The sequence below is a fragment of the Chrysoperla carnea genome, chromosome 4 (genome assembly GCF_905475395.1).
Source record: "Chrysoperla carnea chromosome 4, inChrCarn1.1, whole genome shotgun sequence".
NCBI classification, from domain to species: domain Eukaryota; kingdom Metazoa; phylum Arthropoda; class Insecta; order Neuroptera; family Chrysopidae; genus Chrysoperla; species Chrysoperla carnea.
The window spans coordinates 10,700,199-10,715,409 of NC_058340.1; the positions used below are offsets into that span (position 1 = coordinate 10,700,199).

At 29.7% G+C, this 15,211-nt stretch overlaps 1 protein-coding gene across 1 annotated transcript; it reads right to left on the bottom strand.

Moving 5' to 3' along the window:
• Positions 1–2,677: 2,677 nt before the first annotated feature.
• On the bottom strand, positions 2,678–10,969 carry LOC123299248 (putative fatty acyl-CoA reductase CG5065). Its single transcript, XM_044881577.1, has 9 exons — positions 10,672–10,969; positions 8,461–8,548; positions 8,226–8,389; positions 7,912–8,170; positions 7,124–7,207; positions 6,950–7,058; positions 4,411–4,659; positions 4,095–4,352; positions 2,678–2,857 (listed from the first exon to the last, which is right to left on the bottom strand). The coding sequence occupies exons 1-9, from the start codon at positions 10,876–10,878 to the stop codon at positions 2,716–2,718; spliced, it is 1,560 nt and encodes a 519-aa protein (XP_044737512.1). The 5' UTR covers positions 10,879–10,969; the 3' UTR covers positions 2,678–2,715.
• Positions 10,970–15,211: the final 4,242 nt, after the last annotated feature.

Genomic DNA, 15,211 nt, shown 5'->3' on the forward strand with positions numbered 1-15,211 from the left:
TAAAAATTGCTGTACACTTATCAACTCTTTTGAGATAATGAAGAAGTTATGTCCGTCTCCTCTTTGTGTGCTTTTTATATTCTTTTGCTATTGACAGTTCCATGGCTAGCTGTTCATTTTTATTAAAATTTCCCCTGTCTGCAGAAATTATATGAATTATGCTGTCATACATTTGGAACTGTTCAAATGCCAATATCAACGGACTGTAATTTTTTGCATATTTACTTACACAATGGGTCTTTGCCCTAAAATTTTTTATTGCTTCAAAAGACGTGTGTTATTGAGCCAAAACAACGTGTGAAATCAATTTCTGGATAACATCAATAATTACGAAAATATGAAGCATTTAAATGTACAATTACAAAGAAAAGAAAATAACATTTGGTGACGTCACAACCTGCAATTGCCATAGAGACTACATATCAATTTTTATTTCAGATTTTTTCATCTATTCTCGAAAATTTTAAATTTTAACGAAAGATACATTGAAATCGACATCAGGACAAAGTCCTGTTATGTTTGTTTAAAAACTTCCACGCGCGCGCCCCTTTGTAACCTCGCACCTATCGGCATGTGCCTACTTTGTCTTATGCATTATCCCTGCCTTTGTATTTACATTAAAACAAAGCTTAATTCATTTACATTAAAACAAAGAATTTAATAAAGGAATACATAATAATTTAATAATTATGTTTACAATATAGTAATTATTTATTGTATTCCAAATATTTATAGCAATTCAAATAAGAATTAGTTATTAGTTTAAGGGTGTTTATGTTATTGTTATATAGATCAAATGTAACCAATTCATAAAATTCAAAATAAACTCCATTAAAAATAAAATTATTTTTCGTAGGTAGATATTTGGATAATTTTTTTTATTTAATTTTTACAAAATTCTTAATTTACAACTAGTTTCGTTTTTTTTTTTATTAATCTTTCTTCAGGTATTCATTAAAACAAAAAATGTTGCTAACAAAAGTTGTTTATTTTTTTATAAGGAATTTTTTTTTTACATTTAAACTTTTGTTCTATCTCTAACGGTTTACAAGATAGGTCAAGACTTAATTGACCTATGTTGCTCATTTACGAACTCAACCTCACTTTTTACGTCCTGAGTACGCCTTAAAAATTTCAGCTTGATATCTTTTTTCTCTTTTGAGTTATCGTGTTGCCAGACAGACGGACAGACAATCGAAAATGGACTAATTAGGTGATTTTATAAACACCTATACCAAAATTTTTTTCAGAGCATCAATATTTTTAAGCGTTACAAACTTGGCACTAAACTTAGTATACTATGTATATTTCATATATAAATGGTATAAAAATAATGGGGTGGCCAAATAATGGATGATATTCATAATAATTAGAAAAACTCTATTAAGTTTCTAAAAGAAAGTTTAATCATTATTTGGAATAAAATTTTTTTGACAAATAAAGCATATTAGCCAGTGCTGGATTTAGGCTTAGGCATATAAGGGTCGTGCCTAGGGCGGCTCAATTTTAGGGGCGGCAAAATTTTATTAATTTATTAATATTTATCCATAAAAAAGATTTGAAAATTAGATTTTTAATTTCAATAATCACTCCTTTAGAAACTGATAATAGAATATTAGGATTAGGATAGGTACCAAAAAAAAGTAATAATAATCACTCCCTCACAAGGCAAAAAGGGCTCCATATCAAGCCGCGTCTAGGGCGGCATCAAGCCTAAATCCGCCACTTCTTTATATACGTTTAAATTATCCCTATTTTGTGTGTAAAAATATAATAGATAAAATGATCTCCCATCATATGGCGGGTCTTGAATGTGATAATTTAGATGATTTTACCAGGGAATTTTTTTAATACTAATCGTTGTCAACGATTCGTTGATGCAATGTAAAAGAACAGTTAATATTTTATGTGAACTGTTTGGTACAAAATGCAATGGGATCATTTTCCCACATATTCTTACAAGGTCAGTAAAACCATCCCTTTTGAGATATATTGAATAGTTCTAAAAATTTGAACAGATCAAAAGAAATGGACCTAATATCGCTCAGAATCTGCATTAAATCTTACTTATGCTTTCACTGTTGACAAGCATCAAGCCGTGAAATTGAAAATGAATTGTTTAAAGAATGACCAAAATTTTATTTAGTGCGATATTTTTCTGGTAAAAATCCATCAGTTTTTGTGCTGAATAAAAGTAAAAGGTACGGGCAACTTTCTTTTCATTATTACTCAGTCCATTTTCGTGCAAATGTATGATTTTTTTTAAATGTCAATTTTTTTCAATTACTTAAAGTTAAATACTTCAATAGTTGTTGTCGGGGAAAAGTCTGTCTTTAACCAGCTGTATCTCAACAAATTTGGCACCAAAACAAAAAAATAATACACTAATTTTTCCTTTTTTTATAAGCTTCATTTCCTGTAGAAAGTTCATTCTATCCGTTATCATTTTCACCACACATTTTTCCACTTCTTAGAAGGGGTGGTTACCACCCCCGGGCCCTAAGCACTACTCGGCACCATATGCCTTTTGTTCCTTTGAGTCTTATCTATTCACCGTCAAATTTTAGAGTTAGCTAGTTATTTAATTTTTAGTTTTTAAAATGGGATTTACTGAAATAAAATTCGGATTTTTATTACTTAAAAAAATTATTAATACAAATTATATTGTTACAGAAACGATTATAAAAATGAAATTAAATTATTGTGTTCATTTGATTAAATATCTGCAATGTTTGTAAAATAGTTTCCAATTGCTCGAAGTACATTCATCAAAATCTCACTAACATCGAAATAGAAATATAAGTAAATCATGAATCCTGCAAATAGAACTTTTACAATGCGATCCAACCACAACATCCTGAAAATAACAATTCATACTTAATACACAAATACAAACTATTCCAAATATTTCAGTGGCAAAATATCCCAACGGCAAAATTCAACCTTTAACGGCGATTTTTTTTAGTGGAGGCCTGAATAAAATGTTTACTTAAGCTATATTGCGCATCATTTCAATTGCTCTGTATATTTGTTAAATATTCTAAAAATTTTTGAATAAAAGTTATTGGTTTTTTTATAAGCAACATTTTTGTCATCTTAAGGATGTATGAGCGCCAGGGCAATCTTTTAGAAAAGGCTTGATTTTTTTATATGAAGTTGCACTAAGTCTAAATCTATTCTGAAAATTTTAGGGAGGGTTGCCCAATCATTTAAATAAATGAATGACATCAAAAGAAGGCATATTAAGCATTGGTCTTATGGGAAAACGGTAGATAGATGATATGTTTTAATAGATTTCTCCAAAACAAGTCTTTGGAAAAAAAATTATTTAAATTAAATTTAAAACCTTAATAAATGAAAACACAATAAAAAAAAACCCGTTGTGCCCGACTAATTAAGGATGTATGAGCACGGTAGCAGGGACATAAATTTAAATAAACATATATTTTCAATTTGATGGTGAATTATGTTATAATTTGACAATATACAACGAAAAGTAAGAATACAATTTTTTGATATCTGGGGTAATTTTCAAATTATCGAAAATTGAAAATTTTGTTTAACTGTTTGGCTTCCGATATTTCGAAAATCAATGCAGATATGAAAATTTTTTACCTATTCTTGTTTTTCGTCTACATTCATGAAGTTATAACAAAATTCATCAATAAAGTTGAAAATAAGGTACAAATAATTTCAACTAAAAGTCTAAACTTGTCTTGGCGCTCGTACTACCTTAAGTCTTTTCCCTCTATTTCTCTCTCTTAAGTCTATTTCTACTTCTAATAGGTTTCAAAGAATTTGCTCTTTCTATCTCTTTCACAGTAGCATATAGCGATAGATAAAACTGCTCTTCAATATTATTGTCAGACAAAAACTTTTAAAAAGAAAAATGATTCTCCTCGAAATATTTTTGGATAACGAAGATATTAAGGGAAGAGCACCCTTGATATTCTTAAACACCGCAAAATGATTCCAGGAGTCATCTTTAATTGGGTATATCCAAATATCTCAAAAGATCCTAAGTTATAAATGAGCCCTTTTTTTAGGAGTACCGCTGAAACTTAACCTAACCTAGGAACTAGTGATTAACTTACCTTCTGAAGCGTCTTCTGGCTGCTGGTAAGGTTGATAAATCTTCTTTCAATAAGTATTGTTTGGCACCAATTAAGCAGTTAAAGAAGTATTTGTTAATATCTTCAGTTGAAAAATCATAATCCCAATCTTTTAGATCGCAGTCTAATATTTTAGTTTGTAACTCCATAAAATTGTCATTACGGAATTGCCATTGATTTGATATAAAGTAATACAATGCCATATTTGCCACATAAATTTTTCTATGAAGTCTTAGCAAACTGCAATACATAAAAATTAAAATAATTTAAAACAAATTATAATTCTGGCGAATCTTACCTAAAGTCGTGACCGGCTAATCTCAATAAAACGTCAATTAATAAAGCGGGGAACATATGCATTGCAATCACTCTCATGAAATTCCAAACTTTACATTTTGTTATGCTTCCACCTGGAACCCATAGCATATTGTTCAGTGGTGTTTCATGTGCGTAACCTTTTCCTGTTTCTATAATATCATTAATAGTCATTGATTTAATATTACTACTGCTGCTGTTAATAACAGTGATTTCCTTTTGTTTTTCTTCTCTGAAAATTAATAAACAATTTCAAATTAAAGTTGCAAAATGGAAATAAAAGCTCCTGTTTATTTAAGAATATGCTTCCAACGTGAAATACAGTATAAGAAGTTTTAGCAAAATAAAACAGTTGTCTATTTTATCGAATTTCTACCAAAAATTACAATAATATATGTTATATAAATTACAATAATATATTTGACTATCGAGGGGTCATTGAAATATCACCCGAAGTGCTTTCTGGCGAGGCCTTGAAAACGACTCACCTAATCGTCAAACAAACTCACTTTGTAATTTTCGGGACAAAATTCTCTTATAGGCGAAGTTTTATTGAAATTTAAAACAAATTGTTTCTCTAGTAATTTTTTTAGCAGGTATTTTTTAAATTTTTGATTTAAATTAAGAAGAAACCTATTTTAATTACAGGCATAGAATACGCAACAAATTTAACTTCAAAATATAAACTAGCAATTTTTTCTCAATCTTTTCACTCTTATGGCAGCATATAACCTCTTGAAACTTGAAAATACTCGATTACCTATAGTTCGTTGTGAAAACGAGTTAAGAACTAACTTCTATCTAATTTTCATCTATTTACTAATGTATTTATGATCCCCTTTTTTAGGCCAAAAAATTTTGATTTGATCGCGCTCCCTTTGCGTCGAAGTCTGGATGTGTCCATGAATGGACACCTTCCGAAAGACCGAATTTTATCTCAATAACTTTATCAAACCAAAAAAAAAAAAACAAACAAAAAAACAAAAATTGGCTGCATCGTTTAAAATAGGACATCCTGTACAATTTTCGTAGTGTAAACAATATATTTGTTATAGGTTGGTCTCACGTACAAAGTTTGATCGATATATAAAATTATAAGTCCCCATAAAAGTGCTGTTGTGATACATATATGAGTTATATTTATAATGGTAAGTCAAATAATTTTTATATTTATTTTAAATATTATTAAAACTAACAAAATTCAATGTTCAAATACCCTGTATATAATTGATACCAGTGTTAAGTCGTACCTACTTTACGATATACCTATACGTACACGGAATATACGAAGTCATAAGGACCAGTTTATATGTGTAAAAGTTTTCCTTAAAATTTTTTGAAACTACTCGAGAAAAACTGGATTATATATCAACATTTTTCCGATGATTTCTTTTGATAACAAAAATGGCAAAACTAAGATCTTATCTGATTATCAAGAACTATCAAAATTCACAGTTCTGAGAATTTTGAGGCAAGCTTTTTAACTTACGAAATCTGAAGTTTTTTGTATTAACGAGAAAACACTTTGTTATGATAAACGAAAAAATACATATTTAGTAATTTTAAAGAAGTTATCGAATAGTATTAAAGTCAGTTATACACGCTTACATTCTGGCCTCGGGCTAAAAAATTTTATGGACGAATAGGTAATGATAAAATTCAAAATCAATTGCTTTTAAAAATGAGTCAATAATACTAATTTGATAAATTTATTACAACCACTTTGCCGCTAACCTTTTCAAACACAGGAATTTTATTTTTATGTAGAACTTTGTCTTGGGTTTCCACATTTAAGTTTATAAAATTACAGACAATCCAGATAGAGGGACTATTTGACATATCACTAGTAACGCATGAGTTATTGGCACAAAATGTTTCTATTTGTTAATCAACAATAAATTGTTAATTCAATGGAACGGTTAATGTTAAAGTTGACTTACAAAATTAATAAATAGATAACTTGAATTACGTACACGTTATAAATGTCAACACGTATAACATTTACGTCATACAAGTTGTCGAAGTTATACAAGTTATTGAAGAGCGATATCTATATTATCAAATTTATAAACCTCACTTGCACACAATGTATTATATATTTTTGTAGTTTTGTCTTGTTAAGCTAAAAATAACTCATTACTTGATTACAAAGCATGCATTTGGTTTATATGTATGTATACCGTGCAATAAACCAAATTTTTTTACAATACTGTAGGTTTACAACCACCTTAAGTGTACTTCATCATTTATCCTTTCATTGAATTAAAAATTTATTGATTATTAACATTGAAACCTTTGCGCTACTAACTCATGCGTTACTAATGATATTTGACACCTAAGAAATGCATTCCATGAGGTTTTAGCAAAATGCAAGCGGTTTCTTCCATTTTCATTTACGAGCCGATTTTTGTAACATCTTTTACTGTACTATATAAACTTTACACTTACAATATGACCCTCATAGAAGACGCACGGGGGATAATAATAACTAAATAATAAAATAATAAAATTTAAATATTTACGGTTCGGTCCCCTTCTTCCATGCAGCTACAACCAAAGCTTTAATAGCAATGTCTACGGGGATAAAATCAGAAATGATGTCGGGATCTGAACACATAGTTCTCAAAATACCTAAAAACAATGCAATAATATTTACGTTATAGTTATTTATTACTTAAATAACTTGTATCTCATACCTATTCCACAAGCAGCTAGTAATCCCACAGGTCCATTAAAATTGTCAATCCAACCTTGAATTGGTTCATGAACAGTGGATATAACTGAAAAGAAATAGAATGCGAAGTAGATCGGGTCATTTTTTGTGGAGACACAGTAATTTGAAGCTACAACAATTTTTTGTTATCCCAAAAGTGTGGAAACCCCTGAAAATCTCGCAGAGTTAGCGGGGAAAAACATGAAAAATACCATACCAGGATTGTCCCTCTTGCCTTAAAGTTTCCTATGAAATAATATCTTTAATCTTGGAATGGCCTTGAAAGTCATGTTCAAATTTATATTTGGATGTAAAATATTCTGCTCCTCCCCAAATCCACAATAAACAATAGAGGTTTCCATTTGAAAATCGATTTTTGGTTCGCTGTAGCTTTAAGGTTATGTTCAAGGTCAAATCGAAGGTCACCATTGGATTTCCCGTCAAAAAATTAGTCGGATATGGCAGGCATTTTTGGTAGGACACCATGTATAAAAACATAATATATTTCTCTACTTAAAAACTAAAACCTTTAGCGTTGAGAGCTGAGAAACTAAGAAGCTTTTAGATTGATTCGTATTCACTTTTCCATAGAGATTGTGAGATGCTATCTTGGGTTAAATATCAAAAGAAAGATCACGTTGAGCACATTCCAAATATGTATGTTAATTAAAAAATTGAACCCCCGCGTCGTGGGAAGCCTGACAAAGGTGAAACATCGAAACTATTTTGTAAAGAATCCTACATCTGTTTTAATAAAAAAGTCACGCTTACCAATGGAGGGTCTAAAAATAACTGCTGGTATTACTCCTTTACTCATATCAGTGACTACGTGCTCAGCCAACGATTTAGCAAATGTATACGTGTTAGGTAATGGGTTTATGTATGGAAGTGTAAGTATTTGTAATACTTCATCGTTATAATTTTCCGCTATTTCAATAGTTTTCTTCCAGTCAGCATGTGGTGGATATACAATTTCTTGAATGTCTTTCTTATCTGTATTGCAATATGTTGTTGATACGTGCAATAAAACCTAAAAGTTTAATAATGTTTATTAAGAAATTTGTTATATTACGAAGGATTCTTACTTTTAGTTTTTTCATATTTAAAGCCATTTTCATTAATTCACGTGTTCCTCTGGTATTCAGTAAAACTGCATCTTTTAAAGGGTCATCAAATCGAACGGAAGCAGCCACATGGAAAATGATTGAAACTTTTTCTTCAAGTAATTGTTTGTCTTCGGCCGACAATCCTAAAAAAATATTTAAAAAAAATTTATATAAATGAATGGATACTTTTTTTAATTAAACATAAAATACAAACCCAAATTTAATTCTTTTACATTTCCATTTATAATTACTAATTTTTCTTCACATATTCCTGGTCGTTCCTTTTTAATACGTTCAAAAAGCTATAAACATAAATGAAAATTAAATTTTTGTTTGAAAATCAATGGCTTTAAGAAATTAAAATTGCTTGGAAATATTCACACACGGTTGTTTAAGAGACAAGATATTTATTCCGCATCAGAAAAAAGTAGATTTTTATCTACATTATAGTAGAAACTGTAATATAAAGTTTTTTAGGAAACCGGTCTCAAAACTGAAATGTGCTCTAATAACCAGTAATTAGTAAAATAAAATAAAAATTAAGGATTGTTTGTGTTTTGCTCTTTAACTTTTATCATGAATTTTTTATGCTGAATCGTAGGAGCGGATTACCTTTTAATTATCTTTTACGCCACTGTACGCACAGTCAATCAATTATATCCTTGCAATTTGCAAAAGCAAGTGAAAACAAACAACTGACTGAGTTAATTGTTGAAATACCTATACAGCACAAAAGTTTTTACATATCCCCCTTCAAATTTTGACGTTTTATATTTCAGAAGTATGTAGATTTCGAAAATCCAAAAAATAAGTGGGAAAAGCAAATAAAAATAATTGAAATTAAAGAGATAAAAAACTTTCAAATTTTTAGTCTACAGTGCCTAATTTCATATCAAGTCCATCTGATACTATTAAGGTGGAGAAATAGGTATTTGTTATACCATGTATATATGTAATATATATCAAGGTATACCAAATTTAGTCCCAAGTTTGTAAAGCTTAAAAATAATGATGCTATGAACATAATTTTGATATAGGTGTTCAAGAAATCACCTTAATTTTAATCCATTTCCGGTTGTCTGCCTGTCCGTCTGTACGTCTGTCCTTCTGTCCGTCTGTTCGTTTGTGTACACGATAATTCAAAAACAAAAAAAGATATCAAGCTGAAATTTTAAAGTGTGCTCAGGACGTAAAAAGTGAGGTCGAGTTCGTAAATGAGCAACTTAGGTCAATTGGATCTTGGGTCCGTAGGACCCATCTTGTAAACCGTTAGAGATAGAACAAAAGTTTAAATAATAAAAATGTTTGTTTTCACTTATTTCAATTGTTTTTTTCACTTGTTTTTATACTACCTTATGTGGTATTTTTCTGTATGTTAATATGTACACAAGAAAATTATTAAATAGACGATTGTTCACAAATGACAAAAGCATACATTTTTTTTCTACTTTAAAATTTGCATTTTCTCACATCAACAATGACCATTATTGAGGTACATAATCATATATTCTTAACTTCACTATAATTTGTTAACAAAAACATTACTTAGCCACGATTCGGTCCCAAGTCATTTCCATTCGATTCAGTATAAACATACAGATCAGAAAAGATCAAAACAAAAAATTTTTCAATGGGTTAAACCAATTTCTTAAAAATTTTAATTTAAGTTGTGAATTGCTCGTTCTTTGGCCTTTTCGATAGCGAGGCCAGTTTCATTCTGTTTGGCGTAAAAAAAAACAAACGTTTTTTTATCTTTTTAGTTAATTACTGATAACACATTTTGGCCTTGGGTGCGGTTCCATTTGATTCCAACTCAGCAAAAACATAAAATTGTTTTTTGAAAACTCATGTCCTAAAGGGTTATAACATTTCATCAAATGTTATAGATAACGTTAAAATAATGAATAGACACTTGATTTTTTTTAGAAAGGAGGCATTATTGCTAAAAAGGCTGCGTCAAAACTAAGTTAACAATAGTAACTACTTTATGAAATTTATATTAATTTTGAAAAATTAATGTGTTCGTGTTACTTGAAAAAACTTCAGCTGTTTCGAAAACGGTGCGCCGAAAAAATGGGATAAAATGTTTTTGTTTTAATATTTATTATCTATACAAAAAAGTCAGTGGCATAAGATATTTTTTCTCAACGGAGTGATGGCACTTTAAAGCTCAAATTATGGAAAATCCTTTGCCAAATTTCTAATTTTTCTAACTAGTCGTTTTGGAAATATGTAAAATAAAATCATTGTTTTTCCCAAAATTTCATGTATCTAGAAAAGAACCTTTTCCCAAATGTAAGTGTATTAAGAAACTGCCATTACTTAAACGTTATCTTCCATTTGATCAAGCCCTTCTGTTATACTTGGATCACCCTGTATAAATTTAAATTTTTACAAATAAATTTAAAAACAAATTTATACTCACAGGAATATTAACCATAGCATTAAAACGTGTTTGTATATCTTTTCCCTTTTTCTCTCTTAATAAAATATAAATTTTATCTAAATCAGGACATGATCGTAGTAATTTTTCCACCAGCACTTTACCCATAAATCCATTGGCACCCGTAATAAAAATTGATTGATTCCGATAAAATTCAGGTATGGATGGTATTTCACTTTTAACACCCATGATTGTGTTATATATTTTTGAAAAAATGGTTGGTTTTTAAATTTTCTACCCTAATTAAAACGAAAAAAGCACTCACAACAATTATTCATCAATAAAACTATTAAATTGATAATGCTTAATGACAAGCCAATAATTTTAAAAATAATTTTTAATTAAATTTCATTTGCATGAATACAATGGAAATAGGTTTTATGTGGTAGGATAATAATTATAGTCTCTAAATAATTATGACTGTCGTCAAAAACAGTAACACAATATAATATATATATGTATATACAAGTCAAAGAGCCGAGTCCGATTTTCGCAAGTATTGTAAAAAACTAGATTGACACCCGCCCGCTTCACTGGGCTTAAAAGTAAAAAAACAATTTCTGAGGTGAAATTCAGATTTTTCAATGTTTTTTTATCATTGACAATTCTAGTGGTAGTTTTAATGGGGTTGCAACCATCCAATTTACTTTTTGACCTTGGATTCGTGATCGGCGACCCCAAAAACCCCCTGAAAGACGATATTCGAGGAAAAATATTTCGTTACTTCTAAGGGTGGATTTTAGGGGTGGCTTGGAACTATATTCAGTTGCTTTTTGCCCTCAAATTCATTCAAATTAACCTAGCTCTATTAGATTTCAAGAATGTGGAGGTCTGGTCCCGGAATTAAGCACATAAGTGATAACTAGCGAAAAACTGACATCACAGCTGAAAAGAATGACCCAAAATTAGTGGGTTTCAAAAAAAATTCCAATAAGATCGGATCAAAATTATCTGTGTTATTAAAAAAATTGAATTTTTGAACTTGATGACGTCATCAAAATTCAAAATATTTAATTTTGCTCTATTACATCGAAATTTTATCCAATTTTGATAAACCAAGTATGTAGTCCTACTAAATTTGGGCCATATTTTTCAAATTTATGATCAAAATTAACCTAGCTCTATTAGGTTTCAAGAATATGGAGGTCTGGTCCCGGAATTAAGCACATAAGTGATAACTAGCGAAAAACTGACATCACAGCTGAAAAGAATGACCCAAAATTAGTGGGTTTCAAAAAAAATTCCAATAAGATCGGATCAAAATTGCCTGTGTTTTTAAAAAAAATTGCATTTTTGAACTTGATGACGTCATCAAAATTCAAAATATTTAATTTTGCTCTATTACATCGAAATTTTATCCAATTTTGATAAACCAAGTATGTAGTCCTACTAAATTTGGGCCATATTTTTCAAATTTATGATCAAAATTAACCTAGCTCTATTAGGTTTCAAGAATATGGAGGCCTGGTCCCGGAATTAAGCACATAAGTGATAACTAGCGAAAAATTAACATCACAGCTGAGAAGAATGACCCAAAATTAGTGGGTTTCAAAAAAAATTCCAATAAGATCGCATCAAAATTGCCTGTGTTTTTAAAAAAAATCGAATTTTTGAACTTGATGACGTCATCAAAATTCAAAATATTTAATTTTGCTCTATTACATCGAAATTTTAGCCAATTTTGACAAACCAAGTATGTATATCTACTAAATTTGGGCCATACTTTTCAAATTTGTGGTCGAAATTAACCTAGCTCTAATAGGTTTCAAGAATGTGGAGGTCTGGTTTCGGAATTAAGCACATAAGTGATAACTAGCGAAAAACTGACATCACAGCTGAAAAGAATGACCCAAAATTAGTGGGTTTCAAAAAAAATTCCAATAAGATCGGAGCAAAATTGTCTGTGTTATTAAAAAAATTGGATTTTTGAACTTGATGACGTCATCAAAATTCAAAATATTTAATTTTGCTCTATTACATCGAAATTTTATCCAATTTTGATAAACCAAGTATGTAATCCTACTAAAATTGGGCCATATTTTTTAAATTTATGATCAAAATTAACCTAGCTCTATTAGGTTTCAAGAATGTGGAGGCATGGTCCCGGAATTAAGCACATAAGTGATAACTAGCGAAAAACTGACATTACAGCTGAAAAGAATGACCCAAAATTAGTGGGTTTCAAAAAAAATTCCAATAAGATCGGATCAAAATTGCCTGTGTTATTTAAAAAAATCGAATTTTTGAACTTGATGACGTCATCAAAATTCAAAATATTTAATTTTGCTCTATTACATCGAAATTTTATCCAATTTTGATAAACCAAGTATGTAATCCTACTAAATTTGGGCCATATTTTTTAAATTTATGATCCAAATTAACCTAGCTCTATTAGGTTTCAAGAATGTGGAGGCATGGTCCCGGAATTAAGCACATAAGTGATAACTAGCGAAAAACTGACATTACAGCTGAAAAGAATGACCCAAAATTAGTGGGTTTCAAAAAAAATTCCAATAAGATCGGATCAAAATTGCCTGTGTTATTTAAAAAAATCGAATTTTTGAACTTGATGACGTCATCAAAATTCAAAATATTTAATTTTGCTCTATTACATCGAAATTTTAGCCAATTTTGACAAACCAAGTATGTATATCTACTAAATTTGGGCCATACTTTTCAAATTTGTGGTCGAAATTAACCTAGCTCTAATAGGTTAGAGCTAGGAGAGTTAGAGCAAGAGACGATTTCTGAAGCAAAATTTTGAATATAGTAAATTTTTTGTTTATCACTTCTAGCGGTAGTTTTAGTGGGATTGCAACTGTATTGAGTTGCTTTTTATCCTTGAATTCATGATCAGCGACCTCAAAAACCCTCGAGAGACATTTTTCGAGTAGAAATATTGATTTGTTTTCTCTGTTACTATTTGGAATGCTCTGAGGATGAGAAAATTACCCTAATTTCCTCATTTTTTTCTGTTATGCCAAGGTTAGCGGCTGAATGTTCCTAAAGGTCTAAGGAACACGTACACAAAAAATTTTTAAAATCGGAGCTGTTCCACCACTTTTCCACATTTGATGGTATTTTCCGGCTTATTTACTACACTAGTTGTCGATATAAAGTTTCTTCGTTTTTACGATGCTATTGGAAAATAGTTGGCTACCGTTTACTTAATCCAGATAACATTATGAACACCTATACCAAACTTTTGTTCGTAGAATCAATATTTTTAATCGTTATTTACTTGCGACTAAACTTAGTATACCTTGATATATTTCATATATACATGGTATAATAAGCAGTTATGGACTATAAATTTTACAACGTTTCTTTCTTTGAGCATTCACTAATTATAAATTTTAATTTTTAGAATATTTTATCTATTATTATAGTAAATTGAAATTTTTATAATTAGTAAAATTTATTGACACTAAATTTCACTACAACTTATATTCTAAAAAAGGAAACAGCTAAGCTTACGCAAGTCATGCGCAAGGAATTTTTGTAATTATTTTGTGGAAAATTGTTTTTTTTTCCATATTGATAATATATATTTTTATTCTTAATTTTATTATTTGTGTTAACGATGGAATGTTTTTTTTATAAAAAATGGAAATTTCAGAAAAAATAACAAATAAATTTCACCAAAATTTAATGTAGAGACACGTATATAGGGTGTTCAATAATTGATAGTAGAAAAGTACAATAGTACTTCGTTGCATTTAATTATCGTCCCGCCTGTATGTAAATGCTCTGTTATAAGATCAATTTAATGATTTTTATTAATTGATTTCTTTAATTGTCTCGGAAGGTGCGCACCAGATCGAAATTTGGTAGAAAACTTTTTCAGTCTTCTTGGTTAGCTTAATTCACTAGTGTAATTTTCTACTATAAATTATAGAACACCCTGTATACCTTTGTTACACAACATTAACAAATAATGCATATATTAAAACTATGCAATAGTTCAAAAATGTTAAACTTAATTTTTTTTAAGCCAGTCATGAATTATTGTATTGTCTCAACTGCCAAAAGACTGGTGTAGCATTTAGATCCGGCATAATCCGGAGCACCATTAACTTTTGTAAGATCCCGTTTAAAACATTTTACGATTATCATGTATAAAATTTTTACTTGTAGTTTGGCCTAATTGCATTTTAAGTGCTTGATTGTTAATTGTTAAGAGAGCCCACAAAAAACCACCCAAAAATTTCGATTTTCTGTTTTATCGAATCGACTCAAAATAAAAGTCAAATTAACAAAAGAGTTCGTTCAGTCGATTGGTGAAAATCCGAATATGTATAAAAGGGGAAATCGATTTTTGGGTCGTTTTCGCAATTCGGTCAATACTACTTATTTGTTTAAAACGGAATTAGTTTAAACAATATCCTACCGGGTTACGTACCGGCAGCCTGTACTTTTACCCATGCCCAATGACGGATTTTGTCGGATCTAATTTAAAATTTGGACATTTCTATACAAAACCCAGTCAATTAGAATGAAACTTACATTTTTAAAATTAATT